The 19,951-nt window shown below is 39.7% G+C and overlaps 1 protein-coding gene across 3 annotated transcripts in view; it reads left to right on the plus strand.

Moving 5' to 3' along the window:
- The window catches only part of LOC124605611 (bromodomain-containing protein 8), a 277,718-nt gene extending 257,999 nt beyond the window's left edge, over positions 1–19,719 (plus strand). For all 3 annotated transcript variants that reach the window (XM_047137415.1, XM_047137416.1, XM_047137418.1), the window contains exons 17-18: positions 11,418–11,597; positions 17,866–19,719. In XM_047137415.1, the coding sequence (XP_046993371.1) occupies positions 11,418–11,597; positions 17,866–17,871 (186 nt within the window). In that variant the 3' untranslated portion in view covers positions 17,872–19,719. The remainder of the gene's footprint in view (positions 1–11,417; positions 11,598–17,865) is intronic.
- The last annotated feature ends 232 nt before the right edge of the window (positions 19,720–19,951 follow it).

Below are 19,951 nucleotides of genomic sequence, written 5' to 3' on the forward strand. Positions count from 1 at the left end.
GGTCCTGGCTTTTCCTCATTTGCAAACAGTGATAAACTGGGTGAATCAGTGTGGCACTCACATCTCCAACCAGGCCACCAGGCAATCAGTGTGTCCAAGGACAGCACAACACTGCCATGGCTCACAAACAAAGTAAATATTCCTTCATATTAAGTTAGAATTCTCTTTCTCTGCAGAATAGCCACAGCACATGCCAAAACTGTGAAGAGCAACTTTAATAAATATGTGTACTTCTGTTAAACATTTTTGTACTGCCACTGTTGCCTGGAGATGAGGTTTGTGCCTCAAAACCTGTTGTTTTAGTAAATAATTTAAGTAAATTGACAAAAATTTGTGAATAGTAGCGGTCTCTAGAAAACTTTTTCATAATTCTGCAACCACCAGTTGCATTCATGTTCAGCCAACCTAGCTGCTTTGTATGTCTGAATGACCAGTACACTTGTGACAATTAGGACAAGTAATTTTGTGTACCCAACTGTTAGCTGGAAATGAATCTTATCTTTACCATTGAAACTATACTGGGCTGAGATGTTCCTCACATAGTAGAAAAACCTATTGTTGCAGGATTTGAGTTTACAACTCCATACTTAGAACAGGTATCACAAAGTGTAGGTGAAACATTGTGATTGTGCAGCCCAGTGCATTTTGAATAATGAAGAAGAGACCCAATTACTATCCAACCATGAGTTATACAAAAAAAATTACATTTCCTAATTTTGACAATGTTATATTGATCACTCAGGTAAAGACAGAACTAATAGATTGGCTGAACATGAATGCAGCTGGAGGTTGCAAAATTGTGACTGCAGATTTGCTGAGCATGTGCTGACTCTGGTACCGCGCGCCGCAGAATTTGAATCCCCGCCAGAAGTCATGGACGTTGAAGACCCATAGAGGTCTCTGTACCATCGCACCATAAGCTGTGGCGGCGCACGCCTCCTGGCCCGCACTTAGAGTGAGGGCACCCCAGCGGAACATGTGGTTGCAGCGGCCAATAGCGGCATCCCCAATCGAGTACTTAAGCGCCTGCCTGTCGCTCAGCCTGCCAGTCTAACCTCACGTGCGTCTCAGGACATTTCACCTCGCATTAGACAGTGTATTGACTTTCATGTTGCTTTACGTGTGGACTTGGTTGTCTTGTTTGGTTCGTGACTCTGTTGTCTGTTCTTGTTGTGTCGTAAGGTCCTTCGTTGCTTGTGTCCGTCCTCTCCCATTGTGTTGTTGTTTGCGGGTTGCTCCGCGGCTCCCGCCGCGTTTCCATCACTACAACCCTGCGACCATTCTGGTCGCCATTACAACACTGAGTGTAAGCCACAGCTACCAGCCATAGGCCCATGCCCTCTGCTTACCAAATGAAGCCCTGAAAATCAACAAATATCTGGCGCACAGTCCTGCTATGATATTAAATGACCAAACACAGTTCAGTATTTCCCCCTCTTTTAAACTTCACTTAATCCTGACAGTGTTCCAGTGAGTCTCGTAGTGAATGCCATCCTGTTTCTCCATTTTTCCTGCATTTGTTTATTTTATTGTTATTGCCTATGTACTCCATTTAAATTGTTAAGTAAGCTTTGGTTTTTGAGGTTTAATGTTAATGCTTTTTTTGGCTTGGTCTCTTAATATTTATTTACTGTTTAAGTGTAAGATCATTAATTGCATTACCACTGCACTTTTGGATGCGGCTTCTATGCTGTGTTTGTGCATCACTCTAGACTAACATCTTTTTCAATGTTGTATATGAATATTGTACACTCTTTGATGATGATGACGACAACAATCAGTTAAAGTGTGATGATAGACTTGTAAGCCAAATGCTGGCCAACAAAATAAATAAATACTGAAGAACATTCACAATATTGTGCTTTACATGTATAAATATACAGATATGGTGAAGAAGTGTGTTTATTTTTTCCTTTCAGTGTTTGTGTTTGACTATTATAACATGTAATCAACCAGAGAAAAACATGAATTATTTATTTTACAATAACAGTAATTCAAGTTGAGTTTGCATTGTTTACTCCTCACAGGAATTGAACTTGAGACACAGTAAACCAAAGATTCAAGAATGATAACTACAAAATATGGCCTCACAAATGACTTCTATTCAAATTGCCTATCAGTGAAGTATTGTCTCAGCTCTGCAACTGTATTTGTGATTTTGTGTCACAAAGGTCACAGTTCATAGTAATTGACAGGAAACCATCTAACGACACACAATTCACACCGGGGTTCCCCAGGAAAGTGTTATAGTCCCACTGCTGTCTTAAACCATAAGAACAATTTAGGAGACAATCTGAGCAGCTCTCTTTGATCGTTTGTGGTGTATGCTGTTGTCTACTGTCTAGTACAGTCATTAGAAGATTGTAAAAAAATTGCAAAATGAATTAGACACATTATCTCCTTATTTTGAAGAATAACAATCAACCGTAAAGAATAAGAAGTGTGAAGTCCTCCACAAGCACTACTGAAAAAATTCCATTAAATTTCCGTTACAATATAAGCCGTACAAATTTCAAGTTGTTGATTCATTTAAGTTAAATTGTGGTCATTACATAAACAATGTTGCTGTGAGAGTCTACCAGTGACAGTGTTTTTTTGCCAGAAAACTTAGAAGGTGCAACTAATCTACTAAAGAGACTGCCTGCACTATGCTTGTTGATCCTCTTCTGAAGTATTGTTTCACAATATGGGATCCTTATCAGGTAGGATTGGTGGTGAAAAAATCAGATAAGGGTAGTCCATTTTGTTTTATTGTGAAATTAGAGAATGTAATGGGTATGATAAACAAGTTGTGGTGGCAATTTTCTTCTTCTTCTGCTGCTGCTGACTAGGTTTTACACTCTTTGTCAGTCTCGTTCTGTGGATGTACTAGAGCACCTGTCTTTCTGTCTTTTGAATGGTTGTCCAGGCAGGCATTTCCCTTGTAATCATCCATATTTAGAAATTTTAATGAGTCTTGTGGCATCCATACTCTCCATATGGGCCTTTCACTATATTAGATAATTAATGGAAAATACCATGCTTGGTACCACAAAAAAGACTCTTAACATCACTAATTAGAAACAGAATATAGAATAATATACAAATAGCAGGAGGACAGCAAGAATTCAGGCAAAACAGGAACACAATAGATGTTATTTTTGCTCTAAGACAGATAGTAGAGAAATCCATAGAGTTTGATAATCCAGCCTAGCTGTGTTTCATTGACTTTTCAAAAGCTTTCGATGGGATTAGAAAAAGGACATAGTACAACCCTTAAGTGACAAGTGTGTCAGTGGGTTTAGTGAACATCACAGATATTCATTCCAACAGGTAAGAAAACAAGAATTAAAACAAATGAAGGATTGACAGGTGAAATTATAACAGCAAAAGGAATTGGACAAGGAGACTCATTAAGCCCACAACTGTTCAATATTATGATAGACCACATCATTGATGCTGTAAGAAAGAAACCGGGATATAAAATACAAATAAATTGTTGACTATTGTGTATTACGCTGATGATGCTGTACTGGTAGCAAATAGTGATGACTATCTACTGAATGTACTTCGCCAATTCAATAAAACTAATAAGCAACATAACATGAAAATCTCACCTAAAAATCAAAGAATATGGTAACATCAAAAACACCTGTAAGATGTAAATTAGAAGTTGATGATGCATCAATTGAACAAGGGATGAGCTTTAATTTTATAGGGAGTGTTATCACCAGCTCTAAAGACTTAACCATGGAAGTGGGAAAAAGTGGGAAAGGCAGTACGGGTAGTAGGATCCCTGCAAAATACTGTATGGAGAAACAAATTTGTGACAGCAGAGAGGAAGCGAAAAATATAATTAATGGCAGTGCAAATGAAAGTATTGCACTAAGACAGACCCAAGGAGTAACCGTATGGGACAAGAGAACAAATGTTTCAGTAAGGCAACAGTGTGGGATGACAATCAATAAACCAAAAGTAGTTTTGCTATGGCAGTAAGTTTTCATGAAAGTGCAACTACCAGCTTTCTTCTCCGAACCGTGAAAAATTTTGTTGACTCCCACAGATCAACGAAGAAACAACTGTCATGATAAAATAAGAGAAATCCGAACTTGCATGAAAAGAGTTAGGTTTTCATTTTCCCCATATGCTATTTGAGAGTGAAACCATAGAGAATTAATCTGAAAGTGGTTCTGCGTACTCCTTGTCAAGCACTTAAATGAGAGTTAAAGAGTAATGGTGCAGATGCAGTGGAGGAACTTGTAATTTATTACTGATTTTGAGCGACATACTGTGTGACTTTTCTTTGCCAATACTTCCAATTTAAGGATCTGAAAACATTATTTAGGTCTGTTGGGAATAAAACAATGGAAACTCCAGGTTGGAATATCAACAATATAGGAAAAAATCGATTGCTCCTTACCGTAAAGATGACATATTAAGTTGCAGACAGGCAAAATTGAGACACTTTCATATAAGCTCTCGGCTACAGCCTTTGTCAGAGAAATAAAGAGGTACACGCACTATTCATTTACACAAGCAAGCACAATTCATTGTACACAGGACCACCAACTCCAGGAGCGCAGCCCAGAATGACATTTTGGTCTGAGCTGCTGAAGTTAGCAGTCGTCTATTTATGAGGTGCACTTGTTTGTGTGAATGAATAGTGTGTATTTCTCTTTATTTTTCCGGTGAAGGCTGTGGCTGAAAGCTTATGTGTAAGTGTGTCTTAATTGTTCCCGTCTGCAGCTTAACACTTTCATGGGCCATGGAGAATATACTTCCCACTAAGTGTGTTTCTTTGCGGCATTTAAGGGAATATGTTTCACCACTTCTCTATGCTCCTGGCACCTAGTGGGAGTCTGCTGCACCAGCTGTAGTTTCTGTTTGTTGTAAAATATAGCTTTCAGGACTGTGGGGAGTATATATTCCACCAAGCAGCGGTATTCTAATGGTGCTTGGGAAGTATGGTTACCAACAAAGTAGTTTCTGGAAGGGGCTTGGGAAGTATACATACCGCAAAATTAATCTGTCATTTGTGGTCCTCGGGAAGCATATTTACCACCAACCTGGGGGTATCCTAAAGCTGTGGGGAATATGTCTTACCACCTCTGTGCCTGACATCTTGTGGTAGTACACTGCACCAGGTGTATGAAAACTTGTACAACAATCAGTTTGTTTGTTGTGGGATCAGCTGTTGTTGAAACTCATTGCTTCGCTTCTGCAATATACATTATTGTGATCTGTATCAGCTCCTACTTTATTGTTTTCACATTGTGGTAAGTAAACTTCAATATCAGTAACAAAACAGTAAACACTATTCATTGTCTTTTTGTGTGTAATGGCAACACACAACAGTCCACAAAATGGAAGCAGAAAATAGTTTACAACCCTAGTTTTAATACCTCACAACGTTGCTGTGGTGATATATGTACCACCATAGTTTTTGCTCCTAAATCACAAAAATAAAATTATCAAAAAATATAGTCAGTTGAACACAAATCTAATAGGAGAGCAAAAAAATTATCTTCACTGAGTTGCTACAAAAAATGTACCCACGAAAGGGTTAACCTATCATCTTTATGCCAAGTAGCAATCTATCTATTCATACATTGTTGATATTCTGCTGGGAATCATTTTCGCAATATGTAATCTCCTATCTCCTTGTCTGACTTGTCTTTGAATTTTGTATTTCTCACTATCCTGATGAATTCTAGTGTAAGCCATTACACTGACATGTATGTTCCCCCTTCTCCTAACATAGGTTGAAAACTGCTTGTTTGTAAATGTCTATCGGTAAAGGCATTGAAGCTCAAGTCAAAAACTCACAGAAAACATTTGAATATGAGACAATGCAAACATTCTGATTCATTGCTCTGTTCTGCATTTTTGTTCACAACTTGCAAGTGCTATACTTACTTCTAAAGCCAACTTGTTCGTCTGATTGATTAAAGTCCAGTTTTTTTTCCTACGCATTTGGGAATAATCCTACTGAATATGATATACAAGAACTTCATGGAGAGGTGATGGAAATTTATAAAGTTCCTTTCCTTTCTTGTCATGTTTGTCTTTGTTCTTGCAGAGTAGTTTTACAGTTCAAATAACTTACGGGTTTGTTGCCGGGTGACATCATCGACCGCCGCCGATATTTCGACAGGAGCACATCCTGCCATTCTCAAGGCACAAATGCAAGGAGGAAGCAATGTTCAAGGAAATTTAATACCTCGGTTCACAGACGAGAAACAAGGAAGATACCACACACAGAACAAGTAACTGTAGAGTCAACACACAACCAAAGATAACCAACATCAGAAATATCGATAGTGACTATTAATCTACAGGTGAGGTAGCGCTAATTCTGTCCCTCTGTTTTTTGATGAGAGACAGAGCCAGACTCCAAGCAGCATTTAAACAAAATCCACCACCTCTGTTTATAAGGTTGCTTGATAGTGTGATTTCAACAGCTTCCTTAATAACACTATCCCAATAGCTGGACGTGTAAGCCAGAATCTCCGTGTTGTTGTATTCCATAGGATGATCGGTGTCAAGGCAATGTTCTGCAATAGCGGATTTGCTCGGCTGTTGTAAGTGTGTGTGACGCTTATGTTCAATACACCGGTCTTCCACAATCCTGATTGTCTGACCAATATATGACATGCCACAACTGCAAGGAATACGATAGACACCAGCCTTACACAAGCCAAGATCATCTTTTACAGATGCCAACAGGACCTTAATCTTAGAAGGTGGTCGAAAAACACATTTCACATCATATTTCCACAAAATATGGCCAATCCTGTTGGAAATGCTTCCTGTGTAAGGTAAAAAGGCCATAGACTTAGGTGCCACTTCGTTGCTATCATCACTCATCCGTTGCACAGAAGGCTGATGGCTCAACTCATGTTTGATCTGCCTCTCACTATAACCATTCTGACGAAAGGTGACTTCGAGATGTGATAGCACAGCTGCCAAACTTTCTGGGTCTGAGATAATGTGGGCCCCGTGAACCAAGGTACGAAGTACTCCTTCATGCTGAGCTGGATGGTGACAACTATCAGCTTGCAGATAAAAGTCGGTGTGAGTAGGCTTCCTATAAACAGAATGTCCCAACATACCATCAGTCTTCCTTCTGACCAACACATCAAGGAAGGCAAGGCATCCATTCTTTTCCACCTCCATAGTGAACTGAATATTCGGGTGGATTGAATTCAGGCGTTCCAAAAACCGGTTTAAATTCTCACTACCATGGGGCCAAACAACAAAAGTATTGTCTACATATCTGAAAAAACACGTAGGTTTCAAGGTCGCTGACTCCAATGCACATTCCTCAAAATCCTCCATAAACAAATGGGCCACAATAGGTGACAACGGGCTTACCATTGCAACTCCATTAGTCTGTTCGTAGTACTGACCATTCAATAAAAAGTAAGTCAGCACACGTCGAAACAAATTTGTTAACTTGACACCAAACTTAACCTCAATTAGCTGCAATGAATCAGAGAGAGGAACACGAGTGAAATGAGAAACCACATCAAAACTGACTAAAATATCAGTCATTCAAATGCAGTCCCTGCAATCGACGTAAGAAATCTGCAGAGTTCTTAATGTGGTGTTCACACCTACCTACTAGTGGGCTCAACAAACTAGCAAGATGTTTAGCTACACAATATGTCTGAGCACCAATATTAGAAACAATAGGCCTCAACGGGACAGTCTCCTTATGGAGCTTAGGGAGGCCATATAAGCTAGGTGGTACAGCACAGTAAGAATTAAGACTCTTGATAGTCTCCTGTGACAAAGAACTTTTCTTCAGGAGGTTATTAGTCTTCCTCTCAAAACTCTTAGTAGGGTCAGCACCGATTTTACGATACGCCGAATCAGAAAGTAGACACTGCATCCTTTGAATGTAATCGTGCTTGTTCAATAAAACCGTGGCATTTCCCTTGTCCGCAGGTAAAATAACAATATCAGAATCCATTCTGAGTGAACGTAAAGCAGCCGCCTCAGCTGCTGTAATGTTACACTTGGGTGAACGGGCCTCAATCAACACATGACAAGCTTCCCTCCTAACCTCTTCTGCAGCCTCGGAAGGTAGTTTGTTCAACAAAACCGTGGCATTTCCCTTGTCCGCAGGTAAAATAACAATATCAGAATCCATTCCGAGTGAACGTAAAGCAGCCGCCTCAGCTGCTGTAATGTTACACTTGGGTGAACGGGCCCCAGTCAACACACGACAAGCTTCCCTCCTAACCTCTTCTGCAGCCTTGGAAGGTAGTTTATAAACAGCCTGTTCAATAGAACTAATAAAATCAACGACTGGCAAACTCTTAGGTGTCGGTGCGAAATTCAAACCTTTCCCCAGCACAGACAAAGCTCCGTCGTAAAACGTTTTCTCTGTGAGATTGATCACAGAATGTTGAGAATTAAAATTAGAATTAGACACTGAGCCAAGGAAACGTTCAAACTTTGCCGAATGACGAGCAGTTACAGATTGAAATTCCCAGTCAGACTGCGACTAAGAGGCACTGTCCACCCAATGCCAAGAAAATTCAGAAACATTAGACGCCATCATTAAATGAAGCTGAAATAATTCCTTAGAAACAAAATCTAATTGACAGCGAGTATAGTGGATCCTTTCACGAACAAGAGCTAAACCAGCATGTTGCTTGATGCAATGGGTGACAGGAGAATTAATATGATGCACAACCTTAGCAAACATTGGAACCACACTATGATTTTGACACTTCAATAAAACTGAGAGATTAAATTCCCTTGCACATTGCTTCCTCCTTGCATTTGTGCCTTGAGAAAGGCAGGGTGTGCTCCTGTCGAAATATCGGCAGTGGTCGACGAAGTCACCAGGCAGCAATGCCGAGGGCAGGGTGCGAATCAGTCATCTTCCAGGGACACAGCTCCTTGACACCTGTATTGTGGGTTGGAGACCAAATGACGACGACATCATTATGCTCTGGGGAACATTCAGGTGAGCATCTGTGGGTCCAGTGGAGCTCGTACGAACCATCACAACAGCCTAGGTTGCGTACCATGTGCCCCCCTTCATGACGATCATGTTTCCCGATGGCAGTGGCATTTTTCAACAAGATAATGTGCCATGTCACAAGACCAGGACTGTGATGGAATGGTTCAGGGAACACAGTGGTGAGTTCTGAGATGTGATTGAACGTGACGTCAGAGCTCATTGTCCCTCTCCCTGGAATTTGTGGGAATTAGGTGGTGTGTGTGTGTGTGTCACACATGCGTGAGGATGTGGTGCCAACTCCCTCCAGCAACCTACCAAGACCACATCGTCAGTGTTACCTGTGCCAAAGGTGGACATACTAGCTACTAGGTGGATAGTCATAAAGTTCTAGCTGATCAGTGTACTTGCCTAGTGAGAAACTAGGATATTAATCAGTTACAGTTGAATAACAAGTTTGTCTATTTCGTAAAGGATATTGTATTCAGGAAGCTCCGTACTTTCTCCCCCCCCCCCCCCCCCCCCCCCATGTGCCATGTAAAAAAGAGTACAAATAAAGGCTTAAGAGTGAGTAGAATGGCAATTGGTATGGTGAGAGCAACAGACAACTGTATTAACCAACTTGGTCATGATGTTGGAGGCATTATTTACCAGAAATTAAATGGGGCTGTTGGTATATTACAGACAAATCAGCTAGAACTAGTGTAGCTTTGGGGTTAAACACTTCAACTTTTGTTGTCACAGGGTGTAGCAGTGGTTTCCAAACTTTTTGAGTTTTCAGGTCCTTTCACATATGACGAACAAGTTGAAGTGAGGGGTAAATACACTGATCAGCAGAACATTATGACCCCCTACCTAATTGTCGGTATGTACACCTTTGGCACAGATAACGGTGGTGATGCGTTGTGACATATAAGCAATGAGGTCTTGGAGGGCCACTGGAGACTGTTGGCACCACATCTGCACACACAATTCACCTAATTCCCGCAAATTCCAGAGAGGGAGGGGGGGTCGCAATGAGCTGTGATGTCACATTCAGTCACATCCCAGATGTGTTCAATCAAGTTTAGATCTGGCAAGTTTGGGGACCAGCACATCAATTGGAACTTGCCACTGAGTTCCCTGAATCTCTGTCACCGTCTTGGCCTTGTGACGTGGTGCATTATCTTCTTGAAAAATGCCACTGCCATCGGGAAGAATGATCGTCATGAAGGGGTGTACATTGTCTGCAACCTGTGTATGATACTCCTTGGCTGTTATGATGCTTTGCACAAGCTCCACTGCTCTGGTGGATGCTCACCTGAATGTTCTCCAAAGCATAATGGTGCCACCATCAGCTGGTCTCCATCCCGTAGTACAGACGTCAGGGAGCTGTGCCCCCGGAAGATGACAGATTTGCACCCTGCCATCGGTGTGATGAAGAAGTATCAGGATTCCTCTGCCCATGAAACACACTGCCACTGCGCAAACATCCAGTGCCAATGGTCACGTGCCCATTTCGGTAATAGTTGCTGACGTCATGGTGTTAACAGTGGCAAATGACTGCAGAGGCCCATCATTAAAAGTGTTTGGTGCACTGTGTATTCACACGCACTTGTACTCTGAACGCATTTAATGTTATTACATCTTAGTCTGATAACAAAATCAATAGAAGGACAGACTTGCTTCTACAGATCTTAAAATCGAGGCACAAGGTTGAAAATTGCAACTCTCATCTCTTTCTCCAACATGCCAACTATGATGTTGCAAAAAGTATCAAAAGTTGTAGGGTCTTGTTACATACTTGAGGATGTTCCTGCTTCACCAAGTTCCGAAAATCTTTCTTGATGTGGAAACGAACTTTGTTCTCGGTGTGGAGTCTGAAGAATATCAATAAATTGCTTCTTTTTTTTTTTTTTTTTTTTTCCCAGTGGTAAGTGTAGATGGAAGTTTTTCACTGAAAGAATCTTTGATCCAGTTGTACTGATCTTCTTGTGAAAAGCACTTCACAATGTAATCATAGATTTCATTTCAGTGACTCACTAATGCAGAAATCAGTTGTGCCAGTGTTGTGAAAGAGACTCTGTTGTCATTGCTTTAAATATTATATCATCAGTTACCAGAACCTATTTCACATTAATTCCATAAGTTACAACCTCCATGAAATATTACAGATATGCCTTGGAGTAGCTACACAAGAAATAAAATGGATGAGCAGAAAATTTCTGTGTTGGATTTCTGAACTTCTGAGGCACCAGTTCATGATTGGTATGAACTCTGTACATTAACAGTCAAGATTTGTGTTCATTTAAGTTCATGTTTTGTGGCTTCCTCCTCCAAGATTGATGCAAACGTTGCACACCCCCCTCTCTGACATTCTGTACACAATTTTCTCTTTTGTGTCTGTGCTTTCATTTACATATTTTGTGTGTTTACTTTATGTTAAATATGGCTTTACAATGACTGCAACTTTTTCATTTTTCAGGATTTTTTGACAACACAGATGCTTGTTCAAGTAGTTGGAGAAGTTCCACTCCGCCGGGAGACACGTACCACTGAAGCTAATAAAAATCGGGATGTACTGAGTGGGCAGGAAGAAACAGATGTAGGAGGTAAAAGAAAACGTTTGTCTGGAGCAGAAACAGAAAGACATAAAAAGAGAAAGGTGAGATTGCTATGTACTTTTATTAGTACTACATATCTCAGACAAAAGGAACACTTCATTCATGATGGTGAGATTTTTGCGGTGGACTAACCAGGGTGTCCTAATTGAAGCACGTTATACAGTGTCCTTAGATAAGAACTTCATAGCTTTGAGGGACTGAAAGGTTTTTAGAAAAGGTTGTGACTTTTTTTTTTTTTACTCTTACACATTTTGGATCAGTAACCTACATACCCGAGTGGCGGCTCCTTGCCGAACACATTTCATGTCTGTCCTTACCCATCGCAGATGGAACAAGCTAGAGTAAACTGGAGGGGAAGAGGGCTAGACGGAAGACATGGTGCCATGGCTGGAGGTTGGTATCTTCCTCCTCCCTGATATGCTTTCCTATTCTATTTCCGCCTTCATAACCCACCCCACCACTTCTGTGTGTGCCACATGCAATTTCCTCTGCCTGTATCTGGGTTAGGTTTGCCAGTGCCACATTCTGTTCCCTTTCCCCCCTCTCTCCACAACTCGTGGTCTAACGGTGTTCCGAAAGGGTAAGCTAAACACGGTTGGCGGAGGCGTGTTTGTTGCTGTCAGAAGTAGTTTAACTTGTCGCGAAATTGAAGTAGATACTTCCTGTGAGTTAGTATGGACAGAGGTCATTCTTGGCAACCAGAAAAAAATAGTAATTGGATCCTTTTACTGACCTCCCAATTCAGATGATACAGTTGCTGAAAGGTTCAAAGAAAACTTGAGTTTGATTTCAAATACATACCTGAATCATACCATAATAGTTGATGGTGACTTTAATTTACCCTTCATATGTTGGCGAAAATACATGTTTAATTTCGGAGGTACGCATAAAATATCATCCGAAATTGTGCTAAATGCATTCTCTGAAAATTATCTCGAGCAGTTAGTTCATGAGCCCACGCGAATAGTAAATGGTTGTGAAAACGCACTTGACCTCTTAGCAACAAATAATCTTGAGTTAATAACCAGCATCAAAACCGATTCAAGGATTAGTGAACACAAGGTTGTCGTAGCAAGATTTAATATTGTAATCCCCAAAGCCTCGAAAAATAAGTGAAAAATATGCCTATTCGAAAAAGCAGATAAAAATTCGCTTGACGCCTTCCTGAGAGACAGTCTCCACTCATTCCAAATTCATAATATAAGTGTAGACCAGATGTGGCTTAAATTTAAGGAAATAGTATCGGCAGCAATTGAGAGATTTACCAAATAAATTAACAAACGACAGAGCTGATCCTCCTTGGTACACAAAACTGGTTCGAACACTGCTGCAGAAACAACGAAATGAACATGCCAAATTTAAACAGACGCAAAATCCCCAGGATTGGTGTTCTTTTACAGAAGCTCGAAATTTTGCACGGACTTCAATGCGAAATGCTTATAACTGTTTCCAGAACGAAACTTTGTCTCAAAACCTGGCAGAAAATCCAAAGAGATTCTCCTCGTATGTGAAGTATGTTAGCAGCAAGAAACAATCAGTGCCTTCTCTGTGTGATAGCAATGGAGATACCATCGAAGACAGTGCTGCCAAAGCAGATTCACTAAACACAGCCTTCCGAAATGCCTCCTCAAAAGAAGACAAAGTAAATACTCCAGAATTCGAATCGAGAACAGCTGCCAACATCCTCGGAGTAGTGAAGCAACTTACATCAGTTAAAGTCTTCTGGTCCATACTGTATACCAATTAGGTTCCTTTCGAAGTATGCTGATGCATTAGCTCCATTCTTAACAATCGCATACAACCGTTCGCTCGACGGAAGATCCGTACCCAAAGACTGGAAAGTTGCACAAGTCACACCAATATTCAAGAGGAGTAATCCACTAAATTACAAGCCCATATCGTTAACGTTGATATGCAGAAGGATTTTAGAACATATATTGTGTTCGAACATAATGAATTACCTCGAAGAAAACGGTCTATTGACACACAGTCAACATGGGTTTAGAAAACATCATTCCTGTGAAACACAACTAGCTTTTTATTCACATGAAGTGTTGAGTGGTGTTGACAAGGGATTTCAGATCGATTCCATATTTCTGGAAGGCTTTTGACGCTGTACCACACAAGCGGCTCGTAGTGAATTTGCGTGCTTATGGATTATCGTCTCAGTTATGTGACTGGATCTGTGATTTCCTGTCAGAGAGGTTACAGTTGGTTGTAATTGGCAGAAAGTCATAGAGTAGAACAGAGGTGATTTCTGGCGTTCCCCAAGGTAGTGTTATAGGCCCTTTGCTGTTCCTTATCTATATATACGATTTGGGAGACAATCTGAGCAGCCGTATTTGGTTGTTTGCAGATGACGCTGTCATTTATCGACTAATAAAGTCATCAGAAGATCAAAACAAACTGCAAAACGATTTAGGAGAAATATCGGAATGGTGCGAAAAGTGGCAGTTGACCTTAAATAATGAAAAGTGTGAAGTCATCCACATGAGTGCTGAAAGGAACGTGTTAAACTTAGGTTACACGATAAATCAGTCTAATCTAAAAGCCATAATTTTGACTAAATACCTAGGTATTACAATTATGAACAATTTAAATTGGAAGAAACACATAGAAAATGTTGTGTGGAAGGCTAACCAAAGACTGCGTTTTATTGGCAGGGCACTTGGGAAATGTAACAGACCTATTAAGGAGACTGCCTACACTACGCTTGTCTGTCCTCTTTCAGAATACTGTTGCGCGGTGTGGGATCCTTGCCAGATAGGACTGACTGTGTACATCGAAAAAGTTCAAAGAAAGGCAGCACGTTTTGTACTATCGCGAAATATGGGAGAGTGTGTCACAGAAATGATACAGGATTTGGGATGGACATCGTTAAAAGAAAGGCGGTTTTTGTTGCGACAGAATCTTGTCACGAAATTCCAATCACCAACTTTCTCCTCCGAATGCGAAAATATTTTGTTGACACCGACTTACATAGGGAGGAATGATCACCAAGATAAAATAAGGGAAATCAGAGCTTGTACGGAAAGGTACAGGTGTTCATTCTTCCCGCACGCTATATGAGATTGGAATAATAGAAAATTTTGAAGGTGGTTCGATGAACCCTCTGCAAGACACTTAAACGTGATTTGCAGAGTATCCATGTAGATGTAGATGTAGCATTGCTTCCTCTGGATCACAGGGTTCTGGCTTCTATTCCTGGTCAGGCTGGGGGTTTTCTCTGCCTGGGGTCTGGGTGTTTGTGTTGTCCTCATCATTTCATCATCATTTGGGAAAATGGCGAGACTGGACAGTGAAAAAGATTGGGAATTTGTTCGAGTGTTGATAACCATGCCGTTGAGTGCCCCCACAAACCAAAATCATCATCATCATCATCTATCCCCCTCTCTCTCTACAGTCATTGTCATCATCATAAGTTAGACTGAAACAATGTGTCCACTGCCTATAAAGAAAGGAGACACCAATATGTAGCCCAAAGTCCTTATCCCCTTCTGTTGTGTTGGACAAATTTAATCACAACTGTTCCATCAAGCAGTAGAAGTCCAATTAGTAGAGTCAAATTTTCAACAGTTATGAACCTAATAGCAATTTTGACCTGCTAGTGATCATTACTTGCGCAGTTGTCAGGCACTCAAAAAGTTTCCGTTTGAGGGTTTTTCTGCAGCATATATGCAAGATAGTGCAACTCCAATGCAGGGATGTTAGTGCTGACATGTAGGCAAGGGACTAGTGCGGTATCTGTGTGTTTCCGGCGGGTGTACGGTAAATGCGGAAACATGAATTATGGCAATGCTATTACCAAATGCACCCAAGTAGGACCAACATCTTGTTGTTCTTTTCTTAGCTGCCAAAGGACAAACACTGGTAGGCAACCATTGGAAAATAAAGAATACTTATGGGCCAGCCTGTCCGTCTAAAACCATCATTGTGGAATGCTGCACCAAGTACTGTGCTGGTTGCGATTCGACACAAGATGCTGGCCGATCTGGGAGGTTGGCCTCGGTCATTATGCTAATTCAAGTGGCTGACACTTGAGCACCCGCCATATAATCCTGATCTCTCCCTATGCAGTCATCATGCTTAAAAAAGGCTTTGAAGGGTCAATGATTCCTGCTGGGCAACAGAAGCAGAAGGACATGGTGTTTCACCAAACAGGTATCTTCAACCTGGCACTTCGGTGGGATGATTGTCTCAATGTTCATAGTGTTTTTGCCTGATTGACATACCAATTCTGGACTGTACGGCCCTCAATCAGAAACCTTTTGATCGGCCCTTATACTAATGTCTGCCTAAGTGCACTAATATCTCAGCACTGTTGCAATATTCCTCCATCAAATGGGCCAAATTTGAATGGTTCCGTGTATGACAGTCTGGCAGGACACAACCTGAATAGCTACTTAACAAGCATTGACAGACAAAACTCCAAATTCTGATCCTTCTTTTTGTGTGTTTGATTTGTGCTGTTCACCAGTTTTAAATGTCACTGACGTGAAGACATTTTTTTAAGATTTCAGATGTAGCTGTTTAAGTACTGATAGATGCAGCAACTGTTTTTTCACAACTATTCTCTGACACGTCATGTATTTTCTTCTCTAGTGCTTGTCTTTTATCTTGAAGAGAAAATATTAACAACATTAGCATTATTCAGGTGCAGAGTTATTATTTTCAAGAGAATTTCTTTCACCGGTGAATTTTTTTAAGAATTGAAATTCACAGCCTCCCAAGACAAAGTATCAAATGTATTTTCCCTTGATAATGATCACAAGAAGCTCTTGCATGTAAATGTTCTTGCTTGAACTCCATGATATTCCAGTGACTAAATTCTGTTACGCATGTTTGAAAACTATGCATTGTTTCTGATAACACATTGTTAGAATATGCATCAATATATTAAATTATGTACTGTTGTTGCATGTAACTTCGTATATCAGAAGAGTATATGCTGAAGAGTTGTTAATGAATTCTGTTGGAACAATGTAGATGTAGTACATGTTTCTAAGAAGAATTATGAAAATCTTAATTTCTTGCTCAGAAATAAATGGCAAAATACTTGCATATCTAGACTACTCAGAACAGCTATTACGAAGACACCATTTCCATTCTTACTACTACTATATATGTGTTATGTGGGGATTACCACTCTATCCCTGTAGCTGTTACGTGATGGGTGGAACATCCTTTCTCCACTCTCTTATAACCTCACTTTGAAATTTTCATACGCATACAGTATTTCAACAGCACAGACTTCTTAATTTAAAGCAAAGAAATTGTATTAAGTTTTGTGATTATACTTATTCGTATCAAAAAATTCATTGTGAATGCTACTTTAACATGAATAAAATGATTGCGGGCTTCCAGTGGCATCAGGTGGCCCATGAACTTTTTACCTAGCTCTCCTTGGCCATTTTCAAGTTGTAGATGACTGCTGTGTCGCCATACCTTATCGCTATATAGCACAGTGTTGGGAGAGGTTAGCCAGCTTCTTGAGAGACCCAACATCTCATCATTGTTCATGCCCCCAGCAAAAATGGACAGCTCTTAAGATCTGTGAAGGACAATCTAGGGCTTAGGATGTCTGTACTGTACAAAATACCATGTCAGTGCGGCTGCTACTACGTCACACTGTGGAGAAATGCCAGACAGAACTCAAGAGGTGCTTACACCGATGCTATCCTGAAAAATCAGCTGTGAAAGAACACGCTGTAGGAAATTGACACTGAATTCTATTCGATGAAACATGTGTTATTGTGAGGACAAAAGGATTTGGGGACAGTGTCATAAAAGAATGGGTAGAAATAAAAATATCTGAAAAAACATTGTCAACAAGAATAGTGGTTTGCAGCTCCGCACAGCCTGGGACATAGCCATGGCGAGGTTGAAACAAGTGTGACAGGCACTAGACGAAAACATTGGCACAGTTGTCGAGGAAGAGAGCACAAGTGATGTCATAGCCAGCACCACAGCTATATAACAGCAAGGCCAAGGCGACACGGCAGTCATTCACAACATGAAAATGGCCAAGAAGAGCTTGGTCGAAAGCTAGAGGGTTTTCTACCAACTGTCTCTGCTGGAAGCTTGAGAAGGTTTTATTCATTCATATCACTGTAAAACCATGCATTCATACACTACTTTTAACAGCTTGAAATAACTTTTTTTCATTATCGGACTGAAAAACTTGGTGGCCTTATTGACTGGTACTTTAGGTGTGTTCTGAATATGTTTTGTACCACATAATAGATAGAAACTAGGACAATACAGTGAATTAGCCTATTGATAACTTCTTCTTCTTCTTCTTTTTTTTAGGTCTGAATTAAGATGAACCAGAAATCATCACTGTTTTTACTAGATATGTGAAACCAATGTTACAATGGCTGTGTAGATACGAAAACTTCTTCATATTATGTAAAACTGAAGTAATGTTACAGACATGGAGTCCATTGTTTCTAAGAATTGTTTATACCAAATGTAACCCATGATTTAAGCATTTTCTTTTGCTTTTTCTACTGTCTTTTTCTGTTCTGACAGCTAGGTATTCTGTCATTCTACAGACTGAGTGCCTATGAAAACATACAACTATAGTTATAGTTTCTGTAACTTTGGTTGCACACGCTTTGAGACTGTCATTGCTGGTTACATTTATTGCTTAAGTTGCCCTTCTGTTTTAAGTTTTACAATAGTTATGGGTTGTATAACCTCTTAAAACATATATATTAATATGGAAAATAAGATGAATGTTATTACTTCAGTTTAGGTACTGAATGGTGATGCATGCTGTTGTAGATAAAAACTATAGATTTAGTTCACAATTAGTCCCAATTTTTTTTGTTTGACTTTTAAGGGACAAGTTATTTATGTGGTTTATCACTAAAGAACAACACCTGGCTTTGTGAAACAGTTACCAAAGAACTTTTGTCCAAAGTATACTATTGTTGTTTTTTATGACAGTGCCCCAGAGTTTTACACATTATAATTTTAACGTGTTTGCCACTGATAAAATTTGTAAATAAGCTGTGACTACTGACTACATATTCACTGTGATCATATATAAAAGTTACATTGAATATTTTTTACTACTGAGGCATATGATAAAATTGGTGTTATTTATTTTTTCTGTCGTATGTTCCTGCTACACCATATGAAATTAATGCTGTCTGTTGAGGAATCCCACATAGAGAATGTTAAATGGCCAGTGTTATCTATCACAGTAATTTCCAGCAATGACAGGAAAGTGCTTTCACTTGCCAAAAGATGAAACTCTCTTCTACTCCAACAATAACCCACTACGCAGGAAGTCTTACCCACACCTGTTTCCCTTTATTTTGTCATTCCTTTATGTGTACTACTGAGCCCAAAGCAAATTATTTCTAGTATGAAAGCATGATATGTTAACTTTGTTCCTATTTCATAATTGTTCAGGTTGCTCTTTCATCTGGTACTGACTGTAACACAGCATTTCTGCATTTTGATGCTCATTATCGCATCACTTTTTACTCATTTGTTTCTGAAAATTTTTCTTAAGAAATTGTTTTATCTTTATTTTTTCTTTATGCCATCAAGAATTTAATCACTCAGACTATTATGATGAAATAACATTGCAAAACATGCAATCTGCAGGATACCACTTAGCAATATAAAGAGTGGTATTTGGTGTATTATAAGATTTTTTATTTTTTTCATATTTATTTGGACTACAGTTTTATAATAGTCAAGTGCAGACAAAATCTACAAAAATTTGCTGAATTTGAAAAGTTACTGAAACTGACAGGAAAAAGTGGAACCAAGTCTTGATCGTTCTGAAGTCTTTATCATCCCAATACAAAAAAGTTTTGCACAAATGAATTGTAAAAAGAAGAGCAAGATTTATGAATATGGTGTGTGCAGCAGGTTGCTCAAAAATTTTAAAACATCATACTACAGGTACAGGATAGAAATCAAACGAGGCAGCTGGAATCCAAATTCCAGAAAAGTTAATAATTCAGAAAGAGGACAAAGTCCATGCTACATAAAATCTAACCATAACAACAACAAATTGTAATGTTACATTCTTGTTCAATATCTCTCTCTCTCTCTCTCTCTCTCTCTCTCTCTCTCTCTCTCTCTCTCTCTCTCACACACACACACACACACACACACACACACACACACACACACACACACTCTCTTTTTCCTCCCCACCCTCTTTCTCACCCACCCCCCTCAAACCCCCGCTGTTTGTAACTATTTCCTTCTACGTCTTCATCTATCTTTACTTCAGGTCCAGTTTCTTGTGACACCTCCAAATTTATGTATTATTAGATGTTGATTGACTCAACTGTGCAAGACTAAATGAGTACTTGGTTGAGGGAACAAGTAGCTTTGTGTACATAAGTCAAGAAATATGATTACGGGT

The sequence above is a fragment of the Schistocerca americana genome, chromosome 3 (genome assembly GCF_021461395.2).
Source record: "Schistocerca americana isolate TAMUIC-IGC-003095 chromosome 3, iqSchAmer2.1, whole genome shotgun sequence".
Lineage (NCBI taxonomy): Eukaryota > Metazoa > Arthropoda > Insecta > Orthoptera > Acrididae > Schistocerca > Schistocerca americana.